Source organism: Melopsittacus undulatus, chromosome 16 (genome assembly GCF_012275295.1).
Source record: "Melopsittacus undulatus isolate bMelUnd1 chromosome 16, bMelUnd1.mat.Z, whole genome shotgun sequence".
NCBI classification, from domain to species: Eukaryota; Metazoa; Chordata; class Aves; order Psittaciformes; family Psittaculidae; genus Melopsittacus; species Melopsittacus undulatus.
Window position 1 is genome coordinate 155,576 of NC_047542.1, and position 23,825 is coordinate 179,400.

Genomic DNA, 23,825 nt, shown 5'->3' on the forward strand with positions numbered 1-23,825 from the left:
TTTGGCCATTTCCTGCCCGAAATCTGCCACTTCCGCCCATTTCCTGTGTTCAAACCGGTCATTTCCACCCCAAACCAGTCCCCAAAGCCTCCATTCCTCCCGAACCGGAAGCACTTCCCCCCCTTTCCCAATCCCTTCCGGTTCTTCCGGGAAGCTCCCCCAGCGGCCGCTCCTCAAACCGCCGCTGGGCGGCGCCGCCGTTACCGGAAGTCCCCTCACGGCAGCGCTCTCCGATTGGCCGGCGGGGCGGCCGGAAGTGACGCGCCGGCTGGAGGCCGGTGCCCGGTGCCGGTGCCATGTCCGCTCCGCAGCCGTGAGTACCGGGCCCTGCCCGCAGGTACGGACCCCCCGTGCCGGGGGGGGGGGGGGGGACACACACGGCCCCGGGGGTTGGGGGGGGGGGGGGGCACAACCGGAGCTTCACACCTCATCCCGGCACATGGAGGTACCGGTGCGAGGAGGGCCTCGGAGGGGAGCGGGTGTAAATCACCGTGGGGATCCGCCGTTAACACCGAGGAGGCTCCTCAGGCTTCCCGTGATGCCACAACCGCATTCCCAGCGTTGGGAACGGAGCAGGGATCGGGGCTCCCGGTGGTGAGCGCCTCGGGATGGGGTTTGCAGCAGGGTTGGCCATGGGGAGAGCTGGGGTTGGAAGGAAGCTCGGGAATCCTGGAATGTTCTGGAATGTTCCCGAGGGGGTGGAAGAGTTTCCATACAAAAGGAGCGTCAAAGATGGCTGCTGGTGCTGTTATTTGGATGACAATCATAGATAAATAAGTGCGTTTAAATAAATATTTATAAAGAAAAAGATAGGTTTAAAGAAATATTTATACATAAAATATTTAAATCAATATTTATAAATAACTCTAAAATATTTAAATAAACTTTTATAAATAAATACAAAGGAATATTTAAATTGTTATAAATAAATACAAAGGAATATTTAAATCCCCCCCCTGAGCCGTTAGGAATGGCCTGGGCCTAAATTCCAGCCAGGATTCCTTGCGGGTAATGATAACAAAGCCTGTTTTGCTTCAACCTTCAGCTAATCCATGGATGGGATGTGGCTACGTAAGATAACGGCACATGGCAACCAGTTAATCTGGCTTTGTCCCCAGGTTTACGCTTCCAGTGTTGAGTCAATGTCCTTTTCCTGCTTTCTGGATACAGCCGAACCCATTAAAAGCAGGGAAGTGGAATGGTTGAGGTCTGTCGTGGCTGCTGGTCCTTGCTTGCTTTATCCATGTTGAGAGATAGTGGATGGGTGGCCCTAAAGCAATGGTTGGAAGGCAAGGCAGGCTAAAAACCACCTTGGTTCTGCCTAAGGGGATGCTTCTTGTGGCCACTTGGAAGGTGAATTGAACCTAGAATTGACAGAGCTTTGAGCACCTCCTGTCTGATTATCCTTATCATGGACAGGAGGTGAAGTTTGGAACACTCCCTGTGGTGTTCCTTGAGCTCCTTAGGAAGAGCAGTAAATGCGTTTGGATGAGACGGCTCAATCCAGGTGGTGGCTGATGGAACAAGTGAAGAATTCCTGTTTTCTTCATGGGAATTCTGTTGAGCTGAGGGAAGCATTGACTGCTCTCTTTATTCTGCCAGCTTGATAGAACTGAGTAAGGAAACGTTCCCATTTCTTTCTGTTGGCTCTGCTGTCTTATCCTGCTTAATGCCGTGCCCGGTGCTGACTTGGAAGGTTTCAAGATTGCCTAAGGAAATAATGACCCTTTTTGGTCAAGCAAATGTCATCACGTTGACAGTTCCCACCCTGAATGGCACGGATTTATGTGTGGATTTGGGAAGGGAAGATGAAATCCTGAAGCTGGTGGTTTCTGTGGTGCCATGGCATAGGATTTCTCCCAGTGCACCACTGAGTTTTTACTTCCATGAGCTGGTTTTCCTCAGGCTTTGTCTTTAGACCTTGGGCCATGCTGCAGTATCATTGCAATTGGATTAGTGTTAATAGATGAGATTTGAGGGGGCTTCTATTTGTGGGGTAGGGAAGTGAAGGAGGATGAAGAGGAGAAGGAAAAACTGCTGCAGAATGATGGGAGAAATCCTCAAGGACAACTTGGCCTGATGGACACAATTCCCATCATTATTGCTTTTAATCAGCCAGTTCCAAAGCTAAATTATCTGACACTTCTAAAAGGGGATGGAAAGACCTTTTTCACCCTGCTTGAGGGATTATTAAGCCAGTTCTTCAAAGCAGCAGGAGCCTGCAGAGGGAACTAAGGCAGCTTCCAGCTCTCCTCTTCATCACTCAATAATGTGTGAAAAAAGGTTTAATTTGGGTAATATGAAGGGCCCAGCCTGGTTGTTTCTTTGTGTCACCTGGAAGAGTCTTTACCAATGTGAGCTATAGATGGTGGCGGGTTCTCTAACTGATACATGGAGTAGAAAAAGCATCTAAAAACGTTGACAATGACCCTTTGCCTTCCTCTTCCAAAGGGGGAATGCGTGTGAATACAACTCCTCAATGTCTCTGAACATTTCCTTTCCTTCCTTCTTGTCTATCTTTTACCTTTTTTTGTGTGTGTGTGATCCTGCAATCCTGTAAGTATTTGTTTCAGGTAAAAGGATGTTATTGCCCAGAAAACTGCAACTGGGGGGGGGTGGGGTGGGGTGTTCCTTGCTCTTTTGTGCATGAAGTGTGAAGATCAGAAGCTGCTGTTGTCTTCTTGTGATGCTGAGAAGCAGAATGACCTGGAGCTCTGACAAACCGGATTTTTCAAGGAGGTCTCTCCCCAGCCTACTTAAAAGATCCTGTTTGTAGCACAGTGTCAAACCCATTGGTTAAGCCCATCATAAAGGAGATGAACGGTGACTCAAGGGAGAAACAAGAAGAGTGGAATCGAGCGCTGGACACCGGCGTTGCCGCTGCAGAAAGCCTTCATGCCAGTGCATCCTCTGCCTCATCTCTCTCTTCTTCTCTGTTTTTCTTGCTTCCTCCCTCTCTCTGAGCTGCTCCCCTTCCTCTTGCCCAAAAGTCAGAGGTATCCCCTTGCTTTGACAGGTGAAGGAGCGTGCCTCTTTGGAGGTTTCTTCTGCCCTTTGATGCCTCCTTGCAGTGCTAGTTAGTTTGAGCAGAGGTAAGTGCCCGTTTGCTCTGTTTAAGCTGCTGTGGTTCAACAGCTCCATGGCTGTGGAACTTGCTGAAAATTTCCTTCTCAGTTTGCCTTCAGAATATGAATTCTTACCTGTAGAAGTTGACATTGTAGATCATGGGGTTATTAACGAAGCATTGAATCAAGTAGGAAAAGACCTTTAAAGTCATCAAGGCCAACTGAATGATCCAAGCATAGAATAGATACAAATGCAAGAAGCTGTCCAAGAGCTCAGTGCTGGTCTCCTTAACTTTGCATTATCAGTAGTGCTGGGAGATTCGAAGTGAGTCCTTTCTGCTTTATTCAAGTTCCAGCATACAAATACTTGTAGCTGCTCTTTGTTTAAGCAGAAGTATTTCTATAAGATCATTTGTGTTCGTCCTTCTCAACTGTCATTTCTGATGCCAAAACATCCAACTCTGTTCTGCTACTAAAACCTCTGATGGCAGCTTCCAGTAGAACCAGGTGGGGTATTGCCCATGTTTTTGTTTTAAGGAGGCTATTTTTGAAGCAGAAGGCTCTGATCAGTCACACCAACATTTGCCTTTTCACACAGCATGCCTAGAAATGAGGCCTTGTACCAAAATGGTGGGTGTGGGAGTTAATGGTGAGGTTACAGCGAGGAAAGCTCCGTATGTCTAAAGCCTTTGTGCTGTAGACAGACAATAGCATGGTCATTTGTGTTGGCCACCAAGGGGAACGTGGCCCCTCAGATTGTAGTAGGAAGTGCCCAGCTCTGAGAGTGAACAGCATCCTTCTTTTCATGTGATGGGAAAAGGCAATGTCTTGACTGCCTTCCTGAGGAGATCTATCAGCAGGACACATGATGGGTATCTCCTGGTCACTCTGTTCCAAGCTGGGTTGGAAGTCCAAACTGTAATGCTTCACTGCCAGAAAAAAATGCCAGTGTGTCCAAACTACTTGATGGTAAACAGCACAACACATTGATGTCACCTGGACTGGTACGAGGAAATAATCTCATGTCCATGTTCTCAATGCATTTATCCGTGCAGAAAGTCAAAGGGACAGAGTGGGGTTGGCAGCTTTGCTTTTTTGTTCTGGATCTGATACCAAAACTATGAAACTTACTTGCAGTTCATTTGGCCTCTTTACTAGTGAGGGGAAGCTGTTCTGTTCATGCAGGTCTCAACGTGCCCTGTTGCTTCTGCAGTGCTTTGGGCATTAGATTGTTCTTCTGAGAGTCCCAGTATCTTGCAATATATATATCAAGTCCAGTATCTTGAACTTGGAAAATCTTGACATTTGAAACATCACAGCTAACTTCTGGTTGGACAGGGTTCTGTCTGTCTGTCTGTCTGTCCGCTCTTGTGAGTTCCTACCTTCACCTACCAAAATACACTCTTCGGATTTGACTGGTGCTGTTTCCTTGTCTTCCTCCTCAGTTTTGAAGCCTTTCCCTTCCTAGACTTAGGCTTCTGTTCATATAAACGCCTGTATCTCCATAGCATTTTGTTGCTCTCTTGGAAGACCACCACCTTTGTGGTCTGTATCTGCCTAAAGAATGAGCAGGCAGGTGAGATGTAGGCCTCTGGTCACCCTGCAGCCTACTCCACAAAGTCAGTGTATTCTGCATCTTCATTCCCTTGTTTTATATGTATTTCTGCAGTAATTTCTGCTTCTGTCTTGCCACACAACTGATCCGCTGCCTTTTCCTGAAGCTTCTGCACTAAGCAGGGATATGAATAGGAGCAGGGAGATGGGAAATAAAAAACACAGCTTCTGTGTGAAATCTGGAGGGAGCTTTTGACTCTTTCAGAACAAAAGGGCCTGTAAGTAGAGGAGGAGGGTAATGTAAGGGGTTTCAAGGCTGCCATTTCTTGCTACTTTGGGATGTAAAGGTTGCCCATTGTTTTTCAGATAGCCTGTGGTGTTCTGAAATGCTGCCTCCAAATGTACACTGAGTAGAAGATCAGGAGTTTTCAGTAGTTCATCAGCTTCCAAGGCGTAGCAGCACTGTGTGTACAATGCACTGATGCACATGAATGAAGATATCTGTGCTGTGTTCACTTACACTATCCTTCTTGTCTCTTGTCTTTGTCTTGTTAAGCGTTGCAGGTTGTATGTACCGAGTCCTTCAGACGACGGGACAAGATGGAAAAAACCTTCTGAAATTACTTCCCATTCCTAAAGCTTCTGGAAGCTTTGTGCCAATAGTTCAGCCTCCAGCCATGGCAAACGATTCTAAAGCGAGTGTTTCTAGTCCGGTCCATCTTACTTTTAAGACCCAGCTTGGCAATACCACTGCGCCTTCATCTGTTAAGATACCTGTTTTTCAGTCTCCCAGCCCTGGAAAGATTATTCTGGCAAGGACATTGGACAAAGAGGAAAGTCTTAGGGCAGGTTCTGACAAAGAAAGCCTAACTCCTAACTCAGGTGCGAACAGCCAGAGCAGTTGTATTTCAGTGGACAAACTGTCTTTACAGTACACTGCTGTCAGCAGTTCGTCCAACCAGGGTAACACAGCATACATGGTGCTCAACCCAAAAACGCTGCCTGTTGCGTTCAAGGTTTCAAGCCTGCCTTCTGGCCTCCACCTCCAGATCCCAGCTGATGCAGAAGTGAAATCTATGCCAGCTTCTTTTTTACCACCTGCAGTACAGCAAAAAATCCTGGGAACTCCAGCGACAAACGTGGCTGGACGAGATGGGGGTGCAAAAATACCAACTGTTATATACGTGTCACCAGTGAAAACAGTGAAAACAGCCCTTACGAGCTTACGAGCTGTTCGCCCCAAACCTGCCCCGGACGGTTCACAGACGTGGATAATGACAGCTACCCAAATTGGAAGTAGTCCTTCTCCTGGGCCAGTAACATCTGATGGGCAGCAGTGCCAGCAAACGCCGGTGAAATGGGTTGTGCAAGAAGGCTCCCAGTCGCCGATGCCTTGCCTGATTCCCGTGAAGTCATCCAATAACCTGGCTTCCAAGATCCTGAAGACTCTGTCAGATGTGAAGCATGCAGAAGTAAACTCTGCAAATATTTTACCCCTCTGTTCTAGTGGGGCTGGTGGAAGCCAGACCAAAACCCCACTTATTAGAGATAATGCTCTGGTCATGTACAATGGGAAAGTCTATCTGTTGACCAAAAGAAGCTCTGACATTCTGTCGGGCCAAGCTGACAACCAGGCACCTTCCTCTTCTGATGTTTCAGTGAAAAAGGAGACATCCACACTAATTGACTCTACTGCAGTCAGCAAAATAACCAGTGAAGTCATGAACCTGATGTTGTCCACAACCAGTGGAATGGTCCTGTCTCCGAAAGATCCAAACCCATCTCCAGACTCTTCCCCAAGTGGCTTAAGAAACGATGTCAAATCTGCACCTGCAGCTCCGGTGACACCAAGTGCTAACCAGCAGGATTCCACTGTAAACCACAGAAAGAGTTTGCTCTGCGACACAAGTGTTTCAAGTGGAGTGACCCCCGTTAGAGTGGATGGGGCACAGGAAAACATGTGCCCCAATGGCAAAGAAAAGACCCATTCCCCCAAAGCAGCAAGGGCTGGTTTACTTCAGGTTAAGCAAGAGGATGCTTTCAGTGAAGGCTGTCAAAAGGTAACTCTCTCCAATACACGTGTCCATCTCACTCTGCTAAATTGTTGTATGGTCCTGCAGCTATTTGAACAAAATGGCTGTTAAAAAGTTCACAGGTTTTTGTAACCAGGTATCCTGCCACTGGATGTGCTCATCTAAAGTGTGTTTCTGGTCAAGAAATGGTTTTTATTTCCAATAAGATTGTACTATGCAAGTGAGAAAACACATAGAGAAAAGGAAGAAGGAGGGAGAAGATGCCTTTGTGTTTTCTCACAAGACACACTGTCAGAAACAACTGAAACCATAGGAGAGTTGTTGGTTGGTTGTGCCCTGGTTGTGCTTTCATATCTGCAATGCTTTGACACCTGCTTTACATGGTTGGTACACATTCACAAAGCCTAGCTGTTGACTGTTGTAGGTGTGATGTGAACTAGAGAAGTTTGCAGCTACACAAGTGGAAACCAAGGTGGTCGAGCAAGGTTTGTCACCCAGAGACAAGCTCTGGTGTTGCACTCAGTCAGTCAGAAGGCAACTGCGCTGCCTTCCTTTCATGCCATGGTGAGGAGGGATCCACCTTCTATGACTCATGGTTTCATGTCAGGCAGAAGAAACTCTTGTGATCCTTAATGGCTTTCCACCTTCAGGCTGGAACTACATGTTCTTTTAAAGCCCCAAATGCCCCAGCCTCTGCCCATGAAGACTGGAGGTCAAGGTTTCAGTTGCTCAAGAGGCTAGGATGAATTTGCCTTCAGATAAAAGGAATCATTCTGAAGCTTGTGTTGAGCAGGTAGAAGAGCAATGGCAGCTAGGCATATTTGTGCAAAATTCCAAGTTTAATCACTGGAACAGGTTGCAGGGACTGTTTTGGGATCCTTCCTCACCTGAAATCTGGTTAAATAGCCTTTTTTCTTTTCCTTTAGTGCTGTGTGGTGCCAGGTGTTGCTTTAACCTCTGAGAAACATCGAATGTTTGCTGCTTGTAGTCTGTGAATTTGCAAGCCCATGGATTGTCCAACACACTGATGTGAGGTTGACCTTGAAGTTCAGAAGCTCAGGTTACAATGATGTTAGATACCAGAGGTGGCTAATGGTGCTTGCTTAGCATTGTCAACCACAACACAAGTATAAGATGCACTCAGGAGCCTAAATGTGGCCCTGTGAAAACACTTGTCTGATCTTCCATCACCTTCCTGTGTTACTTAGAAGTTGTAGAACAGGTGATTTCCTTGTTGCTTCTTTTACTTCTGTGTTTGCTGGTTGGACTCTGCATTTTCTGGATGTTTCACAGTGTACTTGGGGTTTTAAGTAACTAACAAGAGCGTTAGGCCTGCATACGTATATATGTAATTCCTAAAAGTTGGATGAAGCTGTGTTAAGTGTAACTCTTGGAGAATGGCAGACAACACAAATGCTCAGCTCTCTCCCTAGTAACTAGTTTTTAGCTTACATGTGTGCGGGAAGAGAGATTGAGAGATTGATGGGGCTCTCACTGTTTCTGTATTTCAGATCCAATGTGGAAAGATGGATTCACCAAGAAAGCTTATTCAAATCAAACAGCAAGAAAAGCCACATTGGAAACAATACTTGGAATTAAGGAAAAAATTTGGACTCTCTAAGGAGGAGAGAGTTTACCTTAAGAGAATACCATTAAGGAGCTCCTGTGAGGAACTAGAAGAAAGGGTTTGCTCCAGTAACAGCTTGAAAAGGAAAAGCGATTCTGTTGATTCATCATTGGTAGATGTGGAAACAACAAAGCAACACCAGGAATGTGTGAATGAGGAAAAGGTATCTTGAAATCTTACGGTGCTAAAATGTGTACAGCAACACCTTCAGAAAGCTCCATGTGTGTATTCAGTACAGAGCTGGGTGTTGGTTTGGACCCTTCCGCTTCTAGATTCATCAGGGCAAGTCAGTAATGATGGTGGTCGCTGTCAGAATCGTTCCTACATCTTGTTTGTGGGCCACAAAGGATCTGGGTGACTTGAGTATGACTTGAGTAGTCCCAGAATCCTTCTCCTCTTTTGTGGTTTCATTTGAGAGCAGTCAAGTGTCACTCTTCTAAGGTGCTTCAGTCACTCACACGACGAGGTGAGGTGACTTCCAAAGAAGGGTATCCTCGTGTGTGGTTTTGTTGTACCTCTCTGATCTTCAGAGTTACAAACGTCTTTATAAACGTGGTCCTTTGATATTGGCCAAGAACTTGTTTGGGTGCTTCTGGAAAGATTCTCTCCATGAAGGAACTTCCATCTTAATGCAGTAAAATGATTTTATCCATCCAAAGTAGCTCTGTTCAGCCACAGTGTTCCCAAAGTTGTTGTCTCGCACTGCAGTTAAATATAAGCAGCAGCAGGAGATGGTAGGTGTGTACAGGAGAGGCAGAAGTGCACCAAGGAAGGAATTCAGTGTTCCGGAGCTGTTAACTGGGAATCTTTGTTAGAAAGATTCTGAACACAGAGGTGTGTTTGCTCAAATTGCTAAAGAAACATCTTCCATGTAGTAATTCTAAGAAGCTTGCAACAAATAGCTTGTGATTTGTGTTTAGTTACAATGTGGAATGATGCTCAGTTTAACAGAAGTGTGTTTTCTTGGCTCTACAGAAAACTGTGACTCCACAAGAGGATCTGACTAAGAAAAGAAAGGTAAAATCCTCAGCCACTGGAAAGAGAAGGAAAACTTCAGTCAAATCAACCACAGGTCCAAGTTCAGAGAACACCAGCTCCAGTTCCAGTGTCCATAGCAGAAGTCCTTCACCTCCACAAGTCTTACTGCAGCAAAGTATCACTGTGTCATCTCTGGGGAGGGACTCTGAGCAAGACCTGGACTCTCAATATAGTGACATTCCATACTCATGTATCCCAGTTTTAGTGTCTTCTGAAGATGCCCCTTCCATTCTGGAAGGGTCTTTCAGAAATGATGCTTTCCCTTTGACTCCTCCAGACTTGGATGAAACCATCCAGGATGAAAGGATCGAACGACTCAAACAGCAGTTAAGGGAACGGGAAGCGGCGCTGGAGGAGATGCGCAGGAAGATGCAGCAGAGCTGAACTGCAGCTCATCAGCAGGCCCATGCTCATCTGCATTGCAGTGACTTTAAGAAGGCATTATTCCAGAAACAAGAAACGTTTTCTGGTAGATGGAAGATGTGAACAAAATAGACACAGGATAAAATACATAGGATGTGTATGTAAAAAAAAGAACATGTTTCTCAAATACCAGAAAGAAAAGACTTGGACCATCAAATTCTGCTTCTGGACCATGAAATATATTAAAGAATGCAGAAGATGGGCATTTTTTGTTAGTGCATTCTCTATATTTTGAATGGAGGGGTTTCTCTATTAGTCCTAGCAAATAAACTTTCCCACTATGGAGTCCCATAGCCTGTCTCTTAGGAACTCAGTGTAAATGGCAAACCCCAACTGTCAATGATTCTTTTGTTTTCCTACTGTGCATGACAACTTTTATAAGTACTTGAGACCTGTCAATGGTCACGAAAGGTCAATGGTCAGTGTTTAATAAATGCTATTTACATGAGTTAGGAATTACAGGCAGATAATACAGATGATGTTCATACCAACCCTCTTCCAGATGCGAAGGTGGCAGCAGGAGAACCCCCTGCTGACAATTAGGAGGTTATGTGTTTCTCTTCCTATTGTAAGCCTTTATAAGGCCTTTGCTAGTTGTGCAATGTTGAGGTTTGGCTGTGGGGTGGTTTTTTGTGGGGGGAGGAGGTAGGTGTACTTTTTTAAAACAGAATCATGTTGAATAATAACTTGTTAAAGCAAAGAAGGTCTATTTCTATATCCAGGGGGGTATCTTTTTTGCATTAATTTGTTATTTAAACATGCCTCTTGCTGCCTTCGTTTGGTGCTTCTTTGGTTCTGATTGTAGGAGAGGATGTTCACTCAGAGTCTTTGCTCTCATTGTTTTTATAGACCTTTATAGTGTGTTTGCCCAACATATTCTGTCACATGTTGTGTGGATGCCTTTCACTGCCCTCTCTTGTCCATGTCCTTGAGTCTTGCATTGAGTTCTGCAGTTCTCTTTTGCTGTACCAGCCATGAACGGCTGCTTTGCCAACAGGATTGGTCACTGTGGTTTTTCCTGTCCCATTTATGGTTATATTCAACATCTCTCACCCCTGCAGGACTCCATTGCTGATCTCTGTTCTTTATTTTCTGTGTTTTAAATACATCTGCAAGGTTTCTATTACCACATGGATGCCTGGTGCATGTGTAGGGTTGTGGTGAAAGATGTTGCTTTAAGATCCATCTTTGGAGACCCCAGTAGACTCTATCAGCCGTCTGTTCCTTGCTAATATGCATCTCAGTGGGAAAAACTCCAGTGGATGTAGAGAGGCAGGAAGGGAAGGAAAAGGTGGTCCCTGAAGTGAAGAGCATCAGATAGGCCAAGTGTAGGAGCAGATGATGCACCAAACACATGGTGATGTGTGAAGAAGGAAGGTGTATGATGGAGCTAACCACTTTAATGGTGGAGATTACTGTATAAGAGGCAAGTGCCTGTGATAGAGCAAGCAAGGGTGGGCATCCATGGGTTCACAGTGCATGGAGGGGGTGTTTTGGGGCAGAAATCCCATAGTTTAGCATAGGAAAATGGGCACCTGATGAATGACTGATGAGCAGGAAGGGTCTCATGACCTACAGTGTTGTAGCCCAAGTATCCCAGAGCTAGGAGCACCAGCCAGACAGCTGAGTGCCTGAGGAAAGGAGTGGTGGTTGGAGCAGTGACCTGCATCCTGGAGCCTCACAGCTGAGCTGCTTCTGCAGGAGGTGTGCACAGGTGATGTGTGGCCCTTGTTGGTAGATGTGCAAAGCAAAGAAGCCCATTTATAGGAGATGATTTCTTTGCACAGCCAGGGAGGAAGATGCCTGTAGCCTGCTCCATGCTTGTTCCAGAAGGTGAAAGCAGTACAAGTTGGGCCATGTCTGTACATTGGATATAAGCAGCAGGAAGGAGGGAATTGATTTGTGTGGAAAGTGGGAATATCCCTGCATGCATGTGGATATGATGGCTTCACCCTGGCCAACCATCAAGTTGCACTTCCCCAGCTGCTCGCTTGCTCCCCTCCTGCAGGATGAGGGGAAGATAGAAGCCAGACATGCTTGTGGATGGAGATAAAGCAGGAGAGCTGGTCAGGCTTCCTGTGAGCAAGGCATGGGGTGAAGGCAGATCTCCTTGTGGGTTGCTCAAAGGAGGTGGCTTTGGGGTCTGTCCTGCTCTTGCCTGGGCATGGGAGGACGAGAGCCCAGCTCTAGCCTGGGTGCTCTGCGCATCCAAAGGGACTTGGAGAGAGGAGGGCACAGGGCTGAGGGAGGTTGGGCTGGGTATGGTGGAGGCGATGAGGAGACAACTCTTTAATAACCTTCATTTAATTCTTCCATGACATTGGCATGTGCAGAAATGTTACAGGCTCGGTCACAGTACTGCTAACACGTGCATTGCTGCGGGGCTCATGGCAAAGCCCCTTCTGTCAAGTGCAACACAATTCCTTCATATGGTTTTATGTGAAATAAGTGCTTAGAAACAGCAAGTGTTATTGCTAGGGAATTCCTGAGTTCTGCAGAGAACACGGTCTCTTCACCTTCATTAGATGCTCCCTGCTACCAGCAGTGCCTGCTCCTCGGTCACGAAGCTCGGAGGGAGGTTGTGAAGGGTTTGTCCATGCAGGCTCACGGCCGCATGCAGGGAGATTTTCTGTACAGGAGACAGGAAAGGATCTGAGTTGGCTCTGCCCCTGCCTGGGCACAGCGACAGGGCTGCTTCGGGACCCAGGGAACACCACAATGCAGATCAGCTCCAGAGCTCATGTGCTGGGTGTACCCCCAGAGAGTGAGCACAGCTCAGGGAGGGGATCCTGCCACTCTGCTGTGCTCTGGGGAGACCCCCCCTGCAGCCCTGATCCAGCTCTGGGGCAGCAGCACAAGAGGGACCTGGAGCTGCTGGAGTGAGGCCAGAGGAGGCCATGGAGCTGCTGCGAGGGCTGGAGCAGCTCTGCTCTGGAGCCAGGCTGAGAGAGCTGGGCTGGGGCAGCCTGGACAAGAGAAGGCTCCTGAAGGGGAGACCTGAGAGCAGCCCCAGTGCCTAAAGAGGCTGCAGGAAAGCTGGAGAGGGGCTTGGGACAAGGGCCTGTAGGGACAGGCCAAGGGGAATGGCTTGAACCTGCCCAAGAGAGGGGAGACTGAGCTGAGCTCTTAGGCAGAAGCTGTTCCCTGTGAGGGTGCTGAGGCGCTGGCACAGGGTGCCCAGAGAAGCTGTGGCTGCCCCATCCCTGGCAGTGCTCAAGGCCAGGTTGGACACAGGGGCTTGGAGCAGCTGCTCCAGTGGAAGGGGTCCCTGCCCATGGCAGGGGTTGGAGCTGCAGGAGCTTTGAGGTCCCTTCAACCCAGACCAGTCTTGCATCATGTTGGGCTGTTCAGAGGTTGGAGAACCAGAGCACATAATGAGAATTTTGTTTTACCTGAAAGTCTCGGATGTAGGTGAGGAAAAAGCTGAGGAAGGAGAATGCCAATGACCACTCTGAGACGGTGCTGATGATGTGAGCTGTGTAGCCCTGTGTGATAGCAGGGGGAGGAAAAAAAACAGTGTGAAAACCTCTTCTTGAACCTGCAATGGCACAAAGAAAGTTCCCACATACGACATCCAACAACCACAACTGCTCCCTTTGGAGAGTAAAACTTGGTGTGTCCAGAGCCTGGAGTAGGAGAAAGAGAATGAGCAGGAAATGGCTGCTCCACAGAGCTGGGATGGTCCCACTGGGAATGTGCTAAAACCTGCAGGCTCAATGCAGATCATGAACAATGCAAAACCTCATTATAAAGGTGAGGTTCAAGACTTCCACAGATCTCTGAGAGGCTCCTTATGCTTTAAACAAAGGGAGGGCTGGGAAAAGCCCTCAGAACCAGCCTGCAGTTAGTGCTGCACCCTCAGCAGTGCTTGGAGAGGATAAGGAGGGTCAGAGAGACCAGCAGAGCTGGGAAGACCCACATGGCCTTTCTCTGTCACACTCAGGATCTCTCTCTGCCCAGCACTTCCCACTTCAGTGGCAGTGCCCTGGGGCCACCTTCACCTCCTGATTGCATCAGGCAGCACCAGGAGCTCTGCTTCACCCCAGCCAAGCTGGGGGTGTGGACACAACTGCAGTAAATGCCTCAATGCATCTGAAAATGGAGTGGGATTTTGTTCTGCCTTTAGTTTCTCCACTCAATCACTTACTTTTTCCTGTGGGTCCCAGTGCAATTTCTGCACGAGATTTGTTCCATACAGGCCACTGTATAAGACAACTGAGGAAACAAACACTGTGAAGAAACACGTTAAGGAAGATTCAAGGCCAAGAATGAGCAATGAGACATTTCCGACTATGCCCTGGATTGTGTCAGGCTGAGGCTGGAAGGAGATTCCAGCATGTTTTCCATGAGGTCTCCAGAGGATAATGAAGAGAATGGTGCCAGGAAGTGCTTCACATCATCCTTCCACTTGCAGGTTGTTTCAACTAACCAGGTTGTTCCAACTAACCTGTTGCATGAAAAGGTTCATTCTAATCTAAACCCATTACCTTTGTTCTCTGTATCTTGTTTCACCTCTTTGGTCACACACAGCATCCTTATGAAAGCACTTAAACGATGATCAAACATGAATACTTGGTATTTTGGTTTAGTTTCAGAGGTATTTTCCAGGCTAAGGGTGCCTCTTTCTGTGATTGCTTTTCAGCTTCTCATCCACCTGGAATTCCTGATACTTGGGAGCACTGCATCACTTCAGCAAAGGGGGTTATCAGCTTTTCTGTTTGCCTCTTGGTTCACTCAAGGTTTGATAACTGCTTTTGTTCCACAGCTCCAAACCTGGAGCATTCAGTTATAGAACATCTGATTCTTACAGGATTAAGCTATTATTTTCTTCAATCATGAATGAGATTAAGCATCAAGAGCCTCCTGCTGTGAAAGGTTAATTCTGGTGGTGAACAAGGCTGAACTTCCTGACACAAACAGGGCTTTGGAATCCCAGATTTCCAAAGCTTCTTTAAAAATGGCTGATCCAGGGAGCTCTGGTTACTGACCTGAATCCAAGATACCCAATTCCCTGCTAATTCAAATGTACACCTTCAGTAGCTGTTAGTTACCTGCCTGAGTCACTGCTGCAGCCGAAAGAATTCAATCAGCCTGGTACACAAACAACTGGCTCCCATCCTCCCCTCATCACAGGAGGCAACTGATGGCTTTGCTCCTTCTGTGCTGGCCATTCTGCTGCTTCACTCCAGAGGAGCAGGACTATTTCTATGGAATCATTTCGGTTGGAAATCATCTTCAACATGATCAAGTCCAACTGTTCCCCCACCACTGTCAAGGCCACCACTAACCCGTGTCCCAAAGCACCAGATCATTTAAATCCCTTCATGGATAGTGATTCCACCACTTCCCTCAACAGCCTGTTCCAGTGCTTGACAACCCTTTTGATGAACAAATTGTTCCTGATCTCCATCTAAACCTCCCCAGATGCAGCTTGAGGCCCTTTCCTCTTCTCCCAGCCCCTGTTCCTTGGGAGCAGAGCCCAGCCTCCTCCTGGCTCCATCCTCCTGTCAGGCAGTTGTAGGGAGTGATAAGGTCCCCCCTGAGCCTTCTCTTCTCCAGACTAACCCTCCCTCCCAGTACAGGGGCACAATCCCTGCCCTGGCCCTCCTGTCATACTGGTGCTGGTACAAGATGTACATTTCCTTCTCTCTTCCAGTACCAGTTATATCTATTTTACCCATGGCCACAGACTTCTCTCTGTTACCATATCTCCCTTATTCCATTATGAACTGTTAACATAGAAGATACTCTGACAACTTCCCTTCTCTTCCCCTTCCATACTCTCTATGAACATATAATTATTTCTACAGCTTTACTTCCCTCTCATTTTGGCTAGACCACACCAGGTCAGAAAACCTCTATAGATTTGAGGTTTGTGGGTTCTGGGCATTTGTAAAAGGCTCTTATCTTGCAGCAAATCATATTGCTCCATTCTACTCTCCCCAGTCGTATCTGGCTCCTGGTATTTCAAAGCTGACAACCTTGTTCTTTTCTAGCACCACAAATTTCTGCTTGGGATGGCAGTCCTCCATCTCACAGCTGATTCCTTGCTCTGTGTCAAGCCTCCTCAGCTCATAAGGGCCCTTCTTGCTTCTAAAGCTAACCAGCCTTTGCCTCACTATTGCCTCTCATCTGACTAGTTCAGGCTGTATAATCTTGGATTAGCAGGAATGAGAGCCCAGTGAGATGATCCATCACTGGGAAACAGGTCGTATGGTTTAGTGTTAGTTTTGGCTGCCAGCCTGGGAAATAAGTGGAACTGGATTAAACCAGTGGCCTTGATTCAGCTGCAGAAGGGACAGCATTTAACTGACTTCTGCACTGAGTTACTGTCTTTGGGATGTGAATTTGAAAGCTTAATGTTGTCTTGTTTGATAGAAACTGGAGTCCTAATTTTCAAACTACAATGTTTAGGTCCATCGAGATGAACAGAGGAACTGCAGAGATTCAGTACCCTGATGGTTAAATGATTCTGGCCAAGAAAAAGGCTTCTACTTCTGCATGGGTTTGCCCATATTTCTGTAAAACCCACAGCTGCCTCCAGCAGCTGAATTCAGAGGGAAGGCTATAGGGAATGCCAGTCAGAAACATCGTGTCTTGAACTGTAGGATGGGCAGGGGAGGAGATGAGAGGTGAAATATATCTTCTGGATCAACCTTGCCAATATGCTCCCAAACTGTCTCTCTGACAAATGCCAGCACTCCTCTGCGAGCCAGCTGGCACTGCAGCACTGCTGTGTGTGGCCAGGAGAGTGTATTTTCTCTTATGCTACATCTGTACTTCTCTTTTAGTGGTACTCAACTATAGAAGTTGCTGCATCCCTGTCATCAGGGAACAGGCACTTTTATTTCCTACCTGGCTTCCTCCCCTTCTCCCCCATTAAAACCACTCATCACTTCAGTCCACTTCCCTTTCTCCCCGTGTCATAATCTGCAGGCAAACCTCTGTGATAAGCTCTCATTTTTTGCCATTTTCAGTCTATGGTGGGCAGAATGAGAGGAGGAAGGCTGGTAACCACCCCTCTTACCTATTCTTACTATCAAGTCTCACTTGTGGGCTTAACCTGATGGTTCCTTTCTTCCTGAAGTTCCCAGACTATGAACAGATAGTGTGATATAAGGTGTATGTGTGAAAAGAACAGGCCTTCTGTGGCCCAGCCTTCCCTGTTGGAAGGTTAAATTCATGTAGGTGCAAACACTGCTTTACAGTAAAGGATACTGCTCACGATGCTTGACCAGCACCAGAGTGAGACGGTCAGACGGATCCAGAAGATGTCTTTGCTGTGAAGTTCTGGCTGCATCAGGTAGGACAGGATGGTTTGAACCAGCATGTAAATGGCCCCTACTCCAAATGTCAGGCAGGCTCCAAGCACGTGGATGTAGTACAGAACACATTTCTAGGGAAGGAAAGCACTGCTTATACAGAATCTGCTTTCGTTTTAGACTCAGAACTCTTTCCCCTGTAAACCTTTGGCATTCCACCCTCTGGCCCTAATCCAGCAGGAGAGCAAGGTGACACTGCAGCCTGTAGTGGCTAAAGGCACCACTACAGAGCCCCCAAATCCAGCAGGTGATTAAGGAAATGAGGCTGGTAACTGTACAACTGCTCTGCATGTAACAGCCAACGATGAAGAATGTGGCCCTGCTGATGGTGTGCGAATATCAGATTATGTTTTGGAGGAGGAGGTGGGAAGTACCCGGGAGAAAAACAAAGTAAGGGACACTGGGATGGAGAAATTCAGAAGAGGTTTGACACTGCAGTAACCTTCATTGCACAAATGTGAAGGAAAATACACCTAAAAGAGCAGATTTTTCAGGGCTGGACTCCTGGTGAGGTTGGGTGGTTTTGTTTTACTTCCAGTTGTAACAAGTTTCTACTGTTTGATACCTGATTCTCTTGAGGCAATATATATACTATAGTTGTGGGCTTTGAACCTGGAACTTTCAAAGCACCTATAAAGAGACTCAAGGTGAGTCTGTTGTTTGCCAAACCTGTGGGGTTTTGAAATGTCCCAGTGGATAAAGCAAATAAGTAAGAAATTATGAACCAAACCTTGGGGTTTTCTAACAGTTTTCTGGAGGGAATTTGACATAAATCAGGTTTGCCCCAGAACATTGCAGGCAAAGCACCAACCTGGAAATTTGCAATGATGCAAAGGCCAAAGCAGCTCATCAGGCCTAGAGTGAGGCCAATCTTGTTAAGCCTCAGGATCCTGGATCTTTCTGGATTCAAAGCATGAACTTGTTTGTAGCGGACATACATGGTGGCCATACCTGTTAACAAAGAACCCAGATCAGTGAGATATTCATCTGAGGAACACACTGTTCTGTTAGAAGTGGGGAGATGCTGAGTGACAGAGGCAGCTGTTTATAATGCAGAACCTGCCTTACAGTAGCCTGAAATGGGAAAGCTGGGAATCTGGAAGGTAAAATTGAAATAATATCATGGCAAACATGTCAACTTCCTGCATTTTCCTGTTCTCTTTCATTTGAAAGACATACCAGGTTGTTCTTCCCCTTCTCAGCAATCACAGCACAAGGTGACTGCCTTGGATTTGGATTTCTATTTCTTTTACTACTCTGTTGGGATTTTAAGAGCATTTTTAGCCTTCTGGACTTTGCAGTTGTCATGCTGGATGTGGGTAACATCCCTGACAAACATTTCCCCTCTGAATCTGAAGAGAATGAAGATTAATTGCTTAGAATTCAGGTTTTGACTGTGAATTATAGGCTGTTTAATGATCTGAGTAAGGAAGTGGTTTAAAGCTCTGTGCACTCCACAGCTGTTGCCGTTCACCCAGGGCAGCTTTCTGTACTCACCCAAGAAAGCCGAAATATTTAACATGATCCCAAATAAGCATCTCTCAGGTGGTGTTGTCCCTGTGTCACTGGAAGAGATAAATGGAGTGACATGTATCTATCTATACCAAAGATACTTATTTCAGTCTAAGAAAGAGGTTTATGGAAAAAAATCCTTTTTTTCACTGAATTTTTCATTGTTCAAACTATACTTCATTAGTTTCCAAAGATGCAGAAATAAGCATGGTGAAAACATGCTACTCTTAGAACAAGGAATGAACATACTTGGTGTAGCTATCCCTTTTATATTGACCTCCATTCCATAAAAGGTGAATAAAGAGTATTAAAACTGGGGAAATTAAGAATCTGGAAAACTGAAAGACCAAAACTAAGGTTAAATGTACAGCTTTGATACATTGCAGCTGGGAATACAGATCTTAGTACAGGTTTACTGGTGCAACAGCAAGATGCTTCGAACAGAGAGCTGGAGCTGCACCCCTATTTTCTTGTTCATCATCATTTTAAGGCTATGTTTCCAGAGCCACAGCTTAAAGGTTAGTATTCTGCACCAAAATAGAGTTACACACAAATAACTATTAACAGCCAGTAGCTTTAGAACTGGAGCAGTCAGGTAAGAACTGCTGTTTAGAGTCTGGAGTTGGGGAACAACTTAGAGGAGGAGTCAATACTGTGACACAGGATGAATGTTACCAACCTGATGTAGGGCACCAAAGGGTCCACGTGGTGCAGGATGATTGCAGTTATGTATGAGAACACAAAAGATGCAGCTGACCACACAACCAAAGCCATGGGCAAGAACGAGAGGCCTTGCTGAAACCACCACATTTCAACACTGGGGTCTAACTCTGAGCACTGTGAAAGAATCAAATCCAAAGGCTTACTAGGATTTCTCAAAGGTTTTGCTGTTCTTGAGGCAAATGCTTCAAGTACAGCAAGTTGATGTTGCTCTCAGTCCTGGCCTGCAAACACAGAGTGAACATTTGACTGCACAGCACAGAAACAATCATAAATAACATCTGGAAATATTAATTCTGAAAATCTTAGAAGAGCATGAGAAAAGAAACTAGTACTGTCACTTTACTACGTGTCAGCATTTGTTGCTGCCAGAATAAGGTCAAGTGAGTCATTGTGAATAACTGACTCTATTTTCTTCTTACCTTTATGTCATAACACCATGGTAGAATTAGTGGGGCTGATGGAGAATGTGTCCCAGTAGTGACAGTTGAACTGATAGTGCTTGCTGCAGTGCCTCCAACTTCTATTAACAACCAACTGGGCAGACGTGGAGGAAATGACCTCAAATCACTTTAATATCTGCACTCAGTCACTCCCTGTCATTCCGTGTGGCTCAACATCTGTTATAAGCATCACTTCAATAAGCTCACAGACTATCTATGAGCTGAGTGCTACCAGCCACAACCTTCAAACCCAAGGCCTACTTACTCCTGGTGGTAATATAGCAGCTACACCCCTGTTTCTACCGGTGGGAGGAAAAGGTGCATTTCCAATGGAGTGAAATGGCTCTGTACTAGAGCAGTTCCATGAGTCCCAGCCTGACAGCTATTCTGTGTCTACACCTCCAGTTCTCTCAGTGCAATAATGTGCAGCTGTGTCACCCTGGTGAGCTCACACAGAGAGAGCTGTGACTCCTCTCTGCTCCTGCTGCTACAGAGAAGTAATTTACTATTGGCTTCAAATACAAAGTTAAACTGAGCTGATTTCAGAACCTCAGAACAGCTGAGGTGGGACAGGGCCTCTGGAGGTCATCTTGTCTAAATCCCTGCTCAAGGAGGGCCACCCAGAGCCAGTTGTGCAGCATGGCTTTGGAGTATCTCCCAAGGATGGAGATAGTACAGCCTCTCTGGGCAAGCTGAGCCAGTGCCCAGCCATCCTCACAATGAAAAAGTGTCTCCTGATGATCAGACACAACTTCCTGTGCTTCCATCTGTGCCCACTGCAGCTGGTCCTGGCACTGGGCACCACTGAGAAGAGCCTGGCGCTGTTTGCTTTGCGCCCTCCCTTCAGGCAGAGAGATGAGATCCCACCTCAGGCTTTTCTTCTTGTGTTTTATGCCATCTTACTGGTGGCATTCCCTGACACTGACACTGGGGAGAACAGTGCAGAAGGTGTTTAAGCACAGTTGAATCTGGAGACTGTGAATGGAATATAAAATAGGACAAAGGGGAAGAGCAAATAACAAAGATTGCAGATCCAAGGTCATCCAAGCCAAGATCAAACAGTATGTGCAAAAAAGCAAAATGATACTGTGAGAGAACAAGGAGTGCAGCACTGAGAGGCTTCAGGAGGTGGGCACTGCCTGAGGTGTGAGAGACAGAGAAAGGAGCAAGAGAAAAGGAAGAAAGAGATAGGAAGCACCAACACTAACAGGAGATGTACTGAGTGATAGAATTAGTTGCTTGCTTTCTTACTCTTAGGCTTTCATTTTTACCTAAGCATAACATTTGCCCTCTAATGCTGAGTTTCATTTTGAGACTGGAATGAAGTAAAAATAGTAATGAATGTAACTTCACAATCTTGCTTGAATAAATTGGGAATCTGGAAAGGAAACGCAAATCTTGCTCAGCATTCTTTGCTGCAGATGTTGCATGCCTAGGCACGCAGTTCAAAACCCTAAGCAGTCAGTCTGATGCTTAGATTGTACTTTTCCTTTAGCATTTAAATGTTAATAGTGCCCTATTAACAACCTAAACAACCAAACAATATGCCACATACCTGAGAACATGGGCATTGAAAGAAGTATGCCTCATGGGGAATCCAAAGTCATCTTTCTGCTGAAGTTCCACATTTGCTTCATTTTTCTCCTAAATCTTTGAGATATTAAGGAAAATAATCAGGATACCTCTTACTCTATTGTATTTCTTCTTCTTTCCATCTTAGCCATTGCTGCTGACTGACTGTTGGGTTAGATATGTTTGCTTAGACGCTGGCCTGACACAGTGTTTTCCTGCATTCTAAGTGGTTTAAGGAGTGAAGCTGGCATGTGGTGGGATGGTGGAAATGCAGAGAAACAGAGCTTAAGACTGATTTATAGGACTTGTCTACACAAAGATTTAACTTGAAGTGAGAAGCTTTCAGGTAAAGCAGAACAGCTATTCCTAATTTCCCTCCTGGATATTGCTCTTATTACAAGATAGATGTGTCCACGCAAGCAAGGTCTCTTCCAGAGCAAGCCCTGCTGCAGGGAAGCCCTCACTCAGTCAAGAGTGAGCACCTCTGTGACTCAAGCTGTCACTTAGCCCAGAGCTTAGGCCTGCACACAAATTATGGTGGTTTTCATGTGGTCAGGTTAAAGAGCAGTGAGGTTGCTTCAGCTGTAGCCTGAGAGCTCTGGTGAGGCACAGCTCCTCCCTGTGAATGTAGCTGCAGGCTGGTCCCGTCCCCCCAGCTCCAAGATTAGAGCTGGTTTGGGCTCTGTCAGAGACCTGCAGCTCTGGTCCTCTTACTTTCACAGCCACAACCCCCTGACACACTCTCCTTGCACTTCAAACTCTTCTGTACATTTTTGTCTACCAAATTCTTTCTTAGCTCTGTCAAGATCTTCCCTAAATTCTTATCCTCTCCCATCACCTTCTTTTCTGTTTAAGTCATCCCAGTGAAATCAAGTCTGTTTCACGCTCTCATGAGGGCAGGCTGTATGTACCCAACACAAGCTTTGGTCCCTGCAAAGCACCGGGTACATTTATGGCACCATCTGCCCCAGGCTGTCCAAACTTCACCGAGTGACTGCAGGGCTCTAGGCAAGCACAGGCACATAGGGAAGCATCCCGAATCCCAGGGAGGCAGGATGGAAGGTCCTGAAATGATTCTTAACACCTCATCCTGTCCTATTGTTTTTGAGAGTGAGGCAGAAAACACTCAGCCTCCTTGGTTTTGTCACAAGGTGCCTGGCCCCTCTTTGCAACACAACACTTGGGTGTCCTAAGGGGGGGTTTTAAGGCCCAGATTGAGTACCACAGATCGACATTATCCAACCACCATCAAGAGGAAGTCAAGCAAGCAGATTTGAACCATCTCTGAGGTTTCTTCTTGAGATGCAGGAAGTGTGCAGCAGCATCCTGCACACACTGGAGCATGTGCAATGGAAACTACAGCGAGGTGGCCAAGCCCATTAACAGCAGAAAGTTATTGTTAGTGAGGATGATAATGCTCAAAAGATGGTTAAAGGGTGTGGGGAATACCCTGAGTGCTGACCCACCTGCTCCCTGCTCCTCAGCAGGACAGGCCGAGGCAAAGCTGCACAAAGGGATACTCATTTTCCACTCCAGCCCCTGCTGAAGGAGCAATGACAAAGCAATTTGTGGTGTGCATGCCGAGGTAAACGTGAAGGTTGGATGGGGGTTACATGTGTTCATCTGCAGAATTTATTGGCAGGGTTAAACTGATAAACAACAGTTAAACGTGGTTTAATCCTCATTACTACGAGTAAGAAAGTAGGAAATGTGTCACCTTCACTGCTCCCACTGCAGGGCAGGGACAGATTACTCATTTTGAGTGTTTTTTCTTCGGTACAAACACCCCAAAAGCTGCTATTAAATCTTTTGGGATATGGAGCTTCAAGCCCTCACTAAGCCCCTGTTCCTCAGCAACAGAATGGCACAGCACCAAACCAGGCAGAGCCAGGCACAAGATAGCACGACATAAGGATGCATGGAAACCTGGCACACAAAGGCGATAGCAGCCTGTCCCTGCGGCTGCCTGAGGAGCTCGGTGTCCAGCACATGCTACCTGGCAGTGCGACCTGTTTAAACTTAAGAAAAGCAGCTCAAACTCCGTGAGTACTCGAAGCAGAGCAGGGGAGATGGTTTCCAACATTTTAGATGGGGAATTGAAGTTACTGCAAGGTCATAAGGAGGGACTGGAGGCGTCTGGGGCACAGGGGACAGGGAAGGGACCGGGCCGGAGGGCAGGCTGAAAGGAGCTGGGCAGGAAGGGGACATGGAGAGGGGAAAGGGAGGCCTGAGGGCTCGATGGGGCAGAGCGATGGTGGTCGGCGGTCAATGGGGCAGCAGGGACAGCGATGGAGGGCACCGGGGGGGGACGCCTGAGGTAACTGAGGGTCTCTCGGAGCGGGGGGACACGGGAGAGCCGCTGAGACGGTGACGGGAGGCGATAGGAGAGCGGAAGGTCACTGAGGGCAGCACCGGGATGTGTGTGTGTGACCGGGAATACCGGGAATGCCGCGGCCGGTGACACCCCCTTATCCCCCCACCCACTTTACCTCAGCCGCTCCCGCGCCGCGCTCGCC

General features: G+C 46.7%; 2 protein-coding genes across 4 annotated transcripts; one reads left to right on the forward strand and one right to left on the reverse strand.

The window, feature by feature from the left end:
- The first annotated feature begins 250 nt into the window (after positions 1-250).
- LRIF1 (ligand dependent nuclear receptor interacting factor 1) lies at positions 251-10,854 on the forward strand. Of its 3 annotated transcripts, none has more exons than XM_034069855.1 (5): positions 251-337; positions 3,017-3,092; positions 5,176-6,679; positions 8,164-8,442; positions 9,255-10,854. In XM_034069855.1, the coding sequence occupies exons 3-5, from the start codon at positions 5,189-5,191 to the stop codon at positions 9,699-9,701; spliced, it is 2,217 nt and encodes a 738-aa protein (XP_033925746.1). In that variant the 5' UTR covers positions 251-337; positions 3,017-3,092; positions 5,176-5,188; the 3' UTR covers positions 9,702-10,854. The 3 variants fall into 3 exon arrangements, with proteins under 3 accessions (XP_033925746.1, XP_033925748.1, XP_033925747.1); XM_034069856.1 differs by having other exon boundaries at positions 282-313; XM_034069857.1 differs by lacking the exon at positions 3,017-3,092 and having other exon boundaries at positions 270-337.
- A 1,205-nt stretch (positions 10,855-12,059) lies between these two features.
- DRAM2 (DNA damage regulated autophagy modulator 2) lies at positions 12,060-23,821 on the reverse strand. The gene is made up of 9 exons (XM_005140809.4): positions 23,799-23,821; positions 21,293-21,387; positions 19,254-19,411; positions 18,560-18,627; positions 17,874-18,013; positions 16,959-17,136; positions 13,888-13,970; positions 13,133-13,225; positions 12,060-12,369 (listed from the first exon to the last, which is right to left on the reverse strand). Exons 3-9 carry the CDS (start codon positions 19,382-19,384, stop codon positions 12,262-12,264), a joined length of 801 nt encoding a protein of 266 aa, XP_005140866.1. The 5' UTR covers positions 19,385-19,411; positions 21,293-21,387; positions 23,799-23,821; the 3' UTR covers positions 12,060-12,261.
- Positions 23,822-23,825: the final 4 nt, after the last annotated feature.